Here is a 10,618-nt window from a genome sequence, read left to right as displayed (position 1 = left end):
GCCCGCCTCAAAGCCCACCGCTCCCCACATATAAGACAATATAACCTATCCAACCACTCGCCCCCCTCCCCCCTCCCCCCCCCTCTCCTCGTCAAGCGCCGGACTGACTGACAGGCGACCGTGCGCCCCCGCAGGCCGGCATCATGACCGAGATGCTCGACGACACGATGGAGACGCTCGACGACGCGACGAGGAGCTCGAGGACGAGGCGCAGGAAGAGGTCGACAAGGTCCTGTGGCAGATCACCGACGGCAAGCTCGGCCAGGCCTCGGCCGCGTCGGGCAACAAGGTCGGCGCGCTCCCGCAGCAGCACGCGGCAGGACCGACGCCCGACGAGATCGAGCGCGACGAGGAGATGGAGCGTGCGATTCAGGGTCTGCTGTCGAGCTGAGGGCGGGTCCGTCTCTCTCTTTCTCTCTCTGTGTGTCTGTAGTTCTAGCGTTACGTGCCTCTCGATTGTGCAACTAGCTCCGTGTCTCTGCTACAGCGTGCGCTCGATCCGGTTCCCGAGAGCGTCGACCTCAAAGTCCTCCTCGACCGTGTCCTCCTCGTTTCCCGACGACACGCCCTCGTCGTCGTCGTCGTCGTCGTCGTCCGAGTGATGCGGCTTCCACGCCCCGCCGGCATGGTTCGGGTTGGCGTAGAGCAAGTCGCCCGTCTCCTCCTCCTCCTTCTTGGCCCGGTCTGCGCGCGCACGAGAGAGAGACGAGGTGAGCGCTCGCTCATTCGCCAACGAGAGTGAGGGAGAAGAGGGACGCACGCCGCTCCGACTGCTCCTGCTCCATCTCGCGGATCATGACCTCCTGCATGGCGAGCACCGACTCGGGCGTCGTGCACGTTCGGTACCGCTCGATGATGGGCCTGCGGCGGCGCGCTGACGAGTCAGCGAGGGCACTCGAGCGGGCACACCGACACCGAGAGAGGCGGGCAGAGGGAGAGGGAGGGAGAGAGAGAGAGGGGACGCACCCGTTGACCTCCCAGAACGAGTGGCCCCACGAGAACTTGCTCAAGAGGACCTCGGCCTGGGCATCGAAGCCCGTGATGTAGAGCGCGGCCGCGATCGCCTCGGCGCACGTGAGCTTGTACGCTGCGTGGAACGCGGGCGGCGAGTGAGTCAGGCTCGCCGCTCGAGATGGCGCGAGAGAGGGAGAATGGACAGGGAGGAGGAGCTGGGGGACGCACGCTTGCCATAGTTGACCGGGTTGGCGGCGACGAGGTACGGCACTGCGGGACAGACAGCGCGACGAGAGGGTCAGTCAGGGCTCGGGCCGGATTGAGGAGGGCGACTCGGGGAGACAGGGGGGGACGCACATATCCGCTCGTGCGGCGACCGGATCTTGTTGAAGGGGATCTCGTCGAGGCGCGCCCACGAGCACTCGACGACGGCGACGCCGGCCGTGGCGACAATGTCCTTGTCGGCGGGCGAGACGACGTCCTTGCCCTTTGGACTGCGGGTTGCTCGCGACTCGGGGTCAGCTCGTGCGGCGCCTCGAGAGCGCGCCAGAGAAACGAGGGGGGACGGACCTCATGACGATGCCCTGGAAGCGCTGGCCGACTCGCAGCTCCTCCATGAGGTTCATGCGCGCGAGCTTCTTGCCGGAGCACTTGCGCGGGTCGCAGTGGTCAAAGTCCTGCCCGGGTGCGCGCATGTCAGTGCTCGTACATGTCACAGGAGAGAGCTGCGCCACGCACCCACATCGCCACAGGCACCATGCTCGACAGGAGCTCGTCGCCGTCTTCATCTGTCCGGGCCGAGTCCTCGTCGTCAGCTGTGCGCGAGGGGCCAGAGAGAGCGAGATTGGGCGCACCGGAACCCTCGCTGTCGCTGCCGCTGCCGCCCTGGTCCACCGCCGACGCCGGGATGTCGCTGTAGCCCGCGCCGGCGTAGGTCGAAGTGTCGCGCGGAGCTCGCCCGGCGTGCGTGTTGCCGCGTGCGCCGCCGCGCGCAGAGCTCGACTTGCCTCGTGCGCGACCGCGCGGAGGACCCATGACGAGCGAGAGAGGGTGAGGGCGAGGTGGTGGTGGCGGTGAGGGCGAGGGTCGGCTCGAGGAGGAGGGGAGGGGAAGCTGCTCGCTCGCTCTCTCGCTTCCTGGGCGCGCTTCGAGAGGACACGATGCACGTTGCGACACTGGCAAGAGATAGATCACGAATCGATGAGGGGAGAGATGCAGAGGGGTCGTCGCCAGAGAGGGGAGAGAGAAAGCGTCCGTGTCAAGAGCATCTACAAGAGAGGCGCCCGTCTAAACGAGCGCGGCGACGAGAGCACCGGCAAAGGCAAGCACGCCGCCCGAGACGACGACGTGCGCTGCGCCCGAGGTCGACCCGCTCGTCTTCTGCGCCGCCGCGGACGAGTCACCCGTCGCCGAGGCGCCCTTGCTCGACGAGCCCGAGCGCGACGAGGCCGCCGAGCCGGTCGACATGGACGATGCCGAGGAAGTCGTCGAGGCGGCGCCGGACGAGGTCTGCCGGGCGGGCGAGGAGTCAGTCGAGGGCCGTGCGCAGGAAAGAGGGAAAAGGCGGACGACGCACCTGGTACCCGAGGAGCGAGGCCGGGAACAGGTCGGCCGACGAGTACGTCCTGCAGTTGGACGACGACGGGACGCGAGGCGTCCAGGGAAGGGTGCTGTCGGCGGCGAGCGACTCGGGCTGCGACCAAGTCGAGGCTGCGAGAGGGAAGGAGCGTCATGACGCTTCTCGGGGAACCGACGACGAGCGACGCGACGCACTCTTGCCGTCGGTGCCGGTGTAGGTGCCCACGACGTCCTGGAGGTCGCCGTCGCACTCGTTGAAGACGCCGTCCTCGTACGCCGCCGGCATGTCTGGAGGAGGGAACGAGGTCAGCTTTACGCCTGAATGGCGCTCGAGTCGATCAAGGGAAAACGTTCGGACGCACTGTACTCGCAGCCGATGAGGTCGAAGCGGTTCTCGCAGTAGTTGGGCGACGAGATGGGCTGCGGGGAGACGGGAAGGCGTGAGTGGGACCGCGCCTCGAGCGCAAAGAGGACGAGGGCGACGACTCACCCCGCAGAACTTCATGCAGAACACGCCGGAGCCAACGAAGTTGTTCCAGCTGATCACCTGCTGCATGGTCGAGTTGTCGCCGCCGACGGCGGACGGAAGGCCGGTCGAGAAAACGATGCCGCCCCTGCGGACGAGGAAAAGGATTAGCGACGGGACGCCACGACGACAGCCAGGGGAAATAGACATACAGAGGGTTGCCGAGCTGGTCCGCGCCGTGCGGGTCTGTGTGGCAGAGGAGCTGTCAGGACAGGCACAGGAGGGAGAAGGAGAGAGGGAGAGGGTCGAGCGCACCGAGTTCGCCTCCCGTGTCGTCCGCGACGAGGTTGAGCGCCGTCATGTTGATGTGGCCGGTCCACTGGATGTACTCGGACGTGTGCATGACCTGTACGCGAGCGCAAGACGTGAGCGAGAGATTGAGAAGGTCGATCGAGAGGGAGGGCGAGGGACGCACCTGGAGGCCGGTGATGGCGCCCTCGGGGAGGACGCGAGCGCCCCATTTATCGGTCGTGCAGTACGCGACGACGGCCGCCTCGATGTCGCCGATGGTGCCCGTAGCGTCGGTCGTCGGGCTGCCCCACAGGCAGAAGTCGCTCGCGTTGTTGGCGACGAGCGTCTGGCACTGCGCGTCGGACCCGCTCGTCGTCGAGTTGCAGATGTTGTAGCCCGACTGTTTGGCGTGGCGTAGGTGGCGAGAGTGAGGCAGGGGATGGTGGGCGAGAGGTTGCGCAGCAAGTCAGTTCTGGGCAAGTCCAGAGCCGGCTGAGCGACGAGGACGCACCTGAGGACCACGGCCGACGTTGTACGGGTTGACCTGCGCATCGAGTACGAGTCAGTTCGAGGTCCTTCAAGGGACGCAGAGCGCGCAGTGGCTCGAGGAGGAAGGGGTCGACGCACCTGGTACGGCTGCTGGCCGTAGCTGTAGCTGTAGTCGGTGAGCGGCTGCGGCGACGTCTCTGCGCGCTTGGCCTTGGCGACCTGCGACGGCGATGGAGCTGCCGTGATGGTGGTCTCGGCGAGCGCCGACGAGGCGAGGGCGAGAGTGGCTGCGACGGCGAGAGCGAGCATGGCGGGCGAGGGAGGTGCTCGGTCGGTCGGTCGGTCGGTCGAAGGTGCTGCTGGCTCGAGAGGTCGAGAGTTGAGAAAGCGAGAGGCAAACAGCAGCGATGCGGCGAGAGAGAGGCGAGCTGCGAGAGTCGGACGCATCGCCAGCGACGACCCAATTTTGGGCGCGGCGCGCATTTGGCGCCGTTCCTCGTTGAACGAGGCACACGCTCACAGCTGGCTGCGCAGCTTGAGCGTCGAGCAACCCGTCCTCACTGCGTGCTGGAGCGCTGGAGGCCTGCCCGGTGCGCGAACGCCGGCGCCCGCTCGCGCCTCCCTCGCCGCACGCGCTCCCTCGGCTGGCGCCGGCTCCGACGTTGGACGCTGAGCGAGGGGCAGGGACGCGTATGCGCAGCAACCGCGCTCGAGCTCGTGGGGCGCGCTCGAGCAGCAGTGTCGAGGGCGAGCAGTCGCGCAGGCAGCAAGTTGAGCGCGACGAGTGGAAGGACGGAGGGAGAGAGCGTCGCCGCTGTCCGTCCGAGTCTCTCCTTTCCCTCTTGGCCAGCGCGGAGCCGGCGCGAGAGCCAGTGTGGGGCAGAGCGGAGGAAGCGGACCGACGAATCGTGTGAGAGAGGAGGAGGAGGGGGAGGCGGTCGACAGCTCTCCTCAGACCGCGCCTTGACTGCTACGAGCGCGTACAAGCTCGTCGCCCACATCGACACACGCCATCGAGCACCAAAGGCGGACCGTTGACCTCGTCCTCGGCCTCGCCTCCTCGCCTCACCCATGGCGCACCTCCCGATTCTCGTCGTCAACCCCAACACGACGCGCTCAATGACAGACGGCGTCGAGCGAGCACTGAATGGCATCATCGAGTCGAGCAAGGTGCGTCCGCACTGCCCGCCACGACCCCTGTGCTCTCGCCGACGCTCACCCACCACCCTCCCTCCGAGCTGCAGTTCCCGCGCCCGACCTTCTTTACGGCTCCGACAGGCGTCGCCTCGATCAACGACGACAAAGACTGCCACCACACTGCCGACGAAGTCCTCCCACACCTGCTCGCAACGTCCGGCCCCTCGACAACCTCCTCGTCCCTCTCGCTCGTCGACGCCCACTCGGCCATCCTCATCGCCTGCTACTCGGTCCACCCTCTCGTCCCGCTCCTCGCCGCCCAATACGCGTCCCAGCCCGGCCCGACCCGCCCCGTCACGGGCATCTTCGAGGCGTCCCTCGTCGCCTCGCTCGCGCTCCTCCACTCGCCCGACGACCGCTTCGGGATCGTGACGACGGGCGCCGTCTGGGACGGCCTCCTGACGCGAGGCGTGCGCGACTTTCTCGCGTTGCGCGGCGGCGAGGGCGCGAGGACGGGCCGGTTCGCGGGCGTCGAGACGACGGGCTTGACGGCGGTCGAGCTGCACGACTTGCCGGCCGACGAGGTGGCGCGCAAGATGAAGGAGGCCGTCAAGAGGCTGATCGGGAGGGCGAGGGGCGACGACGGGAGCGGGCGATTGAGGGCGGTGTGCTTGGGGTGCGCCGGGATGGCTGGGCTCGACGCGACGGTGCGAGAGGCGTGCGTCGAGGAGCTCGGCGAGGTCGACGGCGCAAAGGTGCACATTGTCGACGGCGTCAAGGCAGGGTACGCCCTGCTCGAGGGCATGGTGCGGGCCGAGCTGTAGCGAGCGTCGGCGGCGTGCACGAACCTCGTCTCTCCCTCCCTCTTTCCGCTCTCTCCCAGTCCCTCGCTGCAACTCTCGACGACGCGAGACACACGAGAGAGAGAGAGAGAGAGAGAAGCGCATTAAGCGTATCGATACACACAAGGCGCGTCGGGAGAGAGAGCCGTCTTCTGTTGGACGGGCGCGCAGGACGACAAACACAGACGCAAGACCACGAAAACTGCTGCTGCTGCGGTGCGACCGACGAGACGACGAGGGAAAAGGACAGAGGTGGGGGAGGGGGTGCGCTACCGCCGGGACGGGTCGTGCGACCACTGGGGCGACGGGTGGGCGTGGTGGTGGTGCGAGTGCGGGTGCGGGTGCGGGTGCGAGTGAGGGGGAGGGTACGTCGACGCCGACTGCTGCTGCTGCTGCTGCTGCGACGGGTGCTGCTGGCCATACGGCACAACAGTGGGCGTCGAGCCAGCCGGGTCGACGCTGCGCGCGTACCGCTCGTACGGAGCCGCCGGCTTGGGCGTAAAGTAGTCGGGCGTGCCGGGCACCGTGCGCGCCGACTCGAACGTCGCCCGGCGGTAGTAGTCGCCCGAGGCGGCCTGGGCCGGCGTCAGGGGCGAGGCCGTCGGGGCCGGCGAGGCGACGAACGCGCCGAAGGGCGACGCCGGCGAGCGCGTCCACTGCGGCGGCTGCTGGCCCGCGAACGCTGGCATGCGGGGCTGAGCCTCGAGGCGACGCTCGCTCAGGCTCGACGGGAACGACGGGAGGCGCTGCGTGGCCCGGAACAGCGACGGCAGGCCGTTGAGCGGCGCTCGGACCGTCTCGATGGCCTGCGGGGCCGACGAGGGCCGCATGGCGTCGAGCGCGCGCTCGTCGTACCGGCTCAAGAGGCTCGATGCCGGCTGGGCGGTGGTGACGGCGGCGAGAGCGGCGTCGGGGTCGTCCTCGGTCGAGACGCTCGCTGCGTCGCCGCCGTCGGTGCCGAACCAGTCGTCGCGAGCAGGCGTCGTCGCGCCCTCCTCCTCTGGCTCGTCGTTGAGCATGTTGCGGATGTGCATGCCGGCCTTGCCGGTCGAGCTGCGGCGCGACGACGGGTTGTCGAGCGAGGGAAGGGGCGGGAGCTGCTGGCGGTCGGGCGGGTCGAAGAAGCCGGCGCGAGGAAGGGCAGGGCCGTTCGCGCCCGTGACGAGGCGCTCCTGGAGCAGGTTGCCGTGCTGCAAGGGCGCAAGCTTGTCAGTCAGGGCTACGTCGCGAGCTGAAGGAGGAGAGAGAGAGCGCGGGACGCACGCCGAGGTGCTCGACTGCAGCCGGGCCATCGAGCTCGACGCTGTCACCCTCGTTGACGATGTCGACGAGGTTCTGCTTCTTGGCGTTGCTCTGGTACCACTGCGAGAGGGAGAAAGAGAGCGGGAGGGAAGGGAGAAAGAGTCAGGACGGGCCCGGCAAGAGGCAAAGAGGGGAAGGGGCAGGACGCACGTTGCGGCACTGGACCCAGGTCTTGTTGCCGACGCCCTCGGCGACCTTCTTCCAGTCGGTGCCGTGAACGCCGAGGAGACGCACGATCTCATTGCGCTCGGCGACCGTCCAGTACGACGACGTGTTCGAGCGGCGCTTGGGCTTGGCCGCCTTGTCGCCCACGGCGGCGCCGACAGGCTCAGGAGGGCCCGCAGGCGTCGTCGAGTCGTCGCCGAGGTGCGCGTCGGGGTCGGTGGCGGTGGCGGCCGAGCTCGAGCGAGGCTTGCGCGCGCGCGCCTTGGGCGTTGCGAGGTCGTCCGTTTGCATGCTCTCGTCGCCGTCGTCGCCGGCGGCGAGTGCGCCGAGCGCGCCGAGCGCCTCGGCCGCCTCCATCATGCCCTCGGAGGGCGGCAGCTGGGCGTGCGCCGCCGGGGTGGGCGCAGCGACGGCCGCGTTGGCGGGCGTGGACGACGCCGGGGGCAGGAACGACGACTTGGGCGTCTGCGCCGTGCTCGGCCGACTCGTCGCGCCGTCGTCCGAGACGTCCTCCTGCGCCGAGGCGGTCGCCGACGCCGACGGGCGCGGCCTCGAGCGGGCGAACGACGGGCCCGGCGTGAAGACGGCCGAGGTCGAGGTCGGCGGCTCGCGGCGGTTGAGCCTCGGCGAGGTCGGCGCGCTTTCGCCGTCGTCCTCGTCGTCGCGCTCGTCGATCGGGGCCGGCGGCGCAGCCATGCGCGGCTTCTTGTTGAGGTTCGACAGGAGCGACGACCCTTTGCCGCCCTCGGGCCGCTTCTTGGACTTTTTGCGGCGCCCGTCGCGGCCTCGACGCTCCGACAGGCTGCGAAAGTCGATCGTGTTCTTCATGCGGTAGTAGAACAGGACGCACTGCGCCGTCGACTTGTCGGCGAGGTCGGCGGCGATCTTGCCGAACTGCTTCGGGTGGGCCGCGTACCGCTTGCAGAACGTCTCGACCTCGTCCTCGGTCCAGACGTCGAGCGGCTGGTCGATGCCGTACGCGTCGACCGGATCGTCGACGAGGTACCGGTCGTCGTCGAACGCGAGCTCGAGCACCTCGCGCCGCTCGGACGGGTCGATGACCATGTCGGGCACGACGGCGGCCGTGCGCGCCGCGCGCGCGTCCGGGTCGCGCAGGTCGGCCGTCTCGAGGCTCGCGAGGATCTCGAGAAACTCGGCCTCGGACCGCACGGCGTCGCCGTACCCGCCGAACGCGGCACCGGCACCGCCGGCGCTGCGCCGGTTCGCGCGGCTGCTGATGCCGCCGCCGAACAGGCCGCCGCCGCCGCCGCCGCCGACGCCGCCGTGCGAGGGCCCGGGCGTGACGGGCTCCGGGTAGAAGGGCATGCCGGCCGAGTCGATCGAGGGCGTCTGCGGCGCCGTGGCGACCGACGACGACGAGCCGAGGGCCGGGTGCTGCTCGCGGCGGTGGACACGGTCGCGGAGCTTGTCGAGCCGGACGCAGTGCGCCTTCCAGTCGTCGTTGAGCGCCTTGTACTGCCGCCGGAGCGCGATCGCCTTGTCCCGACGGCGGTCGTCGCGCGCCGCAAAGTCGTCAAAGAGCGCGCCCGACAGGCGCTCGTGCGGCTCGACGAGCGCGTCCCACGTCGCGCCGAGGACCTCGTCGCGCTCGGCCGAGCCCACCTCGGGGACGACGACGCCGCCCGTGAGCCGGAGCCGCTGCTGCTCGATCGCGACTCGCGGGTCCTCGTCGGCGTGCTGCGCGCCGAGACCGACCGTGTCGTCCTCGTCGCCGCGGCGGGTAGCAGGCGACGACGACCGCTCGCGCTCGTGGTCCTGCTCCTGCGGCGTCGTTGGCGAGTGGCGGTGCAGCTCGTCGGTCGGGTGCGGCGAGGGCGGTGCCGGCGCAGGCGGGCCGTGCGCGCCGTCGACGTCCTTGTCCAGCTCGGCGTCGCGCATGTCGGTGTCGCCCTGCTCCTGCTCCTGCTCGGCGACGGCGGGTCGAGCCGCGGCGGGCGCCAGCTCGGCCATCTCGACGTCCTCCTGCGCGGCCGACGCTTCGACATCGACGAGCTTGCCAACAGGCGCGACCGACGGCGACGACGACTGCCGCTTCTCGGGCTGCGCACGGCCGTCGACCTCGCCGACTCGCGGCCGCGGCGACGAGCGCTCGAAACGCTCAGGCTCGGCCTCGAGCGCGCGCGCCGGACCCGCCGACTCGTGCTCGTGCTCGTGCTCGGCGGCGCTCTGCACGTCGGCGCGCGGCTCGACGCTCGGTTCGACGGCGGGCGTGGGCACGGGGACGGGCGGGATGTACGGCGGCGGCGGTGGCGGCGGGAGCGGGCGCTGCCTCGCAGCGGGGGAGGGTGTCGGGCGTGCGAGCGCGAGGGAGGCGGGTGTGGCGGCGCCGAGGCTGGGGACGGCGGCGGGCGCAGGTGCAGGCGAGGGCGGGGCGCCGAGGGACGAGAGCGGTTTGGTGTCGGCGTGAGGAGGAGGAAGGAGGGTCGAGGCCGAGGTCGAGATTGAGGTCGAGGGCGAAGGCGCCGATGTATCTGCCGGCGTCGACGCAGGCACGGTCGACGCCGCCGGCGCCGGCTCGACGAGTCGCGGGACGCCCACAGGCGCCGACTCGGGCGACTCGGGCGCCTTGACCGGCGACGACGCGAGCTCGCCCTCCTCGCGCTCGAGCGCAGCCTGCTGCACGTCCTGCATCGGCGCATCGGCCCTCTCGAGCGGGACGGCGGGCGGCACGCTCGGCTCGACGGGAGCGGCGAGCGCGGCGGCAGGCGGCGGCGCCATCTCGGTGTCGGCGTCGTCGGCCCGCGATGGCGGCGTGCGCGCGCTCGTCGTCGTGGACGGGAGCGGCGGCGTGAGCGAGACGGCGCTCCTTGTCCTCGGGGTCGGCGAGCGCCGGCGCTCGGTGGTGGGCAACGTGACCGACGTCTGAGGCGGCGGCGGCGGCGTGCCCTCCTCGTCGAGCTGCACCGCGCCCGCGCCGATCTCGACGTCGGGCCCGGGCTCGACCTTGACCGGCGAGCGCTCGACAGGCGGCGCCGGGAGCGGCGGCGTCTCGCCGCGCTCGTCGTCGCCGCCCGCGCCCACGACCGGCACAGGCTTTGGCGGCGTCGTTGGCCTCGCCGGCCCGTACTCGTCCTCGCGCTCCTCGCCCTCCTCGAGCTCGCCCTCCTCCAGCTCGCCCTCCTCTGGCTCCTCGTCCTTGAGCGCGACGTGCGGCGGCGCTCGGCGCGCGAGCGACGCCGGGACGGGGACGCCGTTGAGGACGAGGGTGGACGGCGGGGCGCCGGGCGGCGCGGGCGGCGGCGGGTCGAGCCGCGAGAGGAGCGACGACGACGAGGGTGAGGCGGTGGCGGCGGTGGTCGAGGGGCCGTAGCGCGCGTATGGGTCGGTCGGGAGGGGAGGAACGGGCGGCGCGTGGTGGAAGTCGTACTCGACG

The 10,618-nt window shown here is 70.4% G+C and overlaps 5 protein-coding genes across 5 annotated transcripts in view; 2 read left to right on the top strand and 3 right to left on the bottom strand.

Annotated features, from left to right (window-relative positions):
* The window catches only part of RHOBADRAFT_31704 (uncharacterized protein), a gene marked incomplete at both ends in the record, with an annotated part of 2,909 nt that extends 2,518 nt beyond the window's left edge, over positions 1–391 (top strand). Inside the window, one exon of the mRNA XM_018412987.1 lies at positions 194–391. Within this exon, the coding sequence (XP_018271370.1) occupies positions 194–391 (198 nt within the window). The remainder of the gene's footprint in view (positions 1–193) is intronic.
* A 331-nt stretch (positions 392–722) lies between these two features.
* RHOBADRAFT_14191 (uncharacterized protein) lies at positions 723–1,713 on the bottom strand (the record flags this gene model as incomplete). The annotated part of the gene is made up of 6 exons (XM_018412187.1): positions 723–861; positions 967–1,087; positions 1,183–1,224; positions 1,312–1,448; positions 1,525–1,631; positions 1,693–1,713. 6 exons carry the CDS (start codon positions 1,711–1,713, stop codon positions 723–725), a joined length of 567 nt encoding a protein of 188 aa, XP_018271369.1.
* Positions 1,714–2,188: 475 nt separating this feature from the next.
* Positions 2,189–4,087, bottom strand: RHOBADRAFT_53312 (uncharacterized protein; the record flags this gene model as incomplete). The annotated part of the gene is made up of 10 exons (XM_018416775.1): positions 2,189–2,463; positions 2,531–2,664; positions 2,728–2,820; positions 2,895–2,952; positions 3,023–3,146; positions 3,211–3,244; positions 3,314–3,404; positions 3,474–3,689; positions 3,801–3,833; positions 3,917–4,087. 10 exons carry the CDS (start codon positions 4,085–4,087, stop codon positions 2,242–2,244), a joined length of 1,176 nt encoding a protein of 391 aa, XP_018271368.1. The 3' UTR covers positions 2,189–2,241.
* A 480-nt stretch (positions 4,088–4,567) lies between these two features.
* On the top strand, positions 4,568–5,780 carry RHOBADRAFT_26634 (uncharacterized protein). Its single transcript, XM_018412756.1, has 2 exons — positions 4,568–4,948; positions 5,023–5,780. The coding sequence occupies exons 1-2, from the start codon at positions 4,850–4,852 to the stop codon at positions 5,737–5,739; spliced, it is 816 nt and encodes a 271-aa protein (XP_018271367.1). The 5' UTR covers positions 4,568–4,849; the 3' UTR covers positions 5,740–5,780.
* A 246-nt stretch (positions 5,781–6,026) lies between these two features.
* Positions 6,027–10,611, bottom strand: RHOBADRAFT_53310 (uncharacterized protein; the record flags this gene model as incomplete). Its single annotated transcript, XM_018416774.1, has 3 exons — positions 7,210–10,611; positions 7,021–7,119; positions 6,027–6,947 (listed from the first exon to the last, which is right to left on the bottom strand). The coding sequence occupies exons 1-3, from the start codon at positions 9,961–9,963 to the stop codon at positions 6,027–6,029; spliced, it is 3,774 nt and encodes a 1,257-aa protein (XP_018271366.1). The 5' UTR covers positions 9,964–10,611.
* Between the last annotated feature and the right edge of the window lie 7 nt (positions 10,612–10,618).

The sequence above is a fragment of the Rhodotorula graminis genome (assembly GCF_001329695.1).
Source record: "Rhodotorula graminis WP1 unplaced genomic scaffold RHOBAscaffold_6, whole genome shotgun sequence".
Taxonomy (NCBI): domain Eukaryota; kingdom Fungi; phylum Basidiomycota; class Microbotryomycetes; order Sporidiobolales; family Sporidiobolaceae; genus Rhodotorula; species Rhodotorula graminis.
This window is presented reverse-complemented; position numbering and strand designations above follow the sequence as displayed.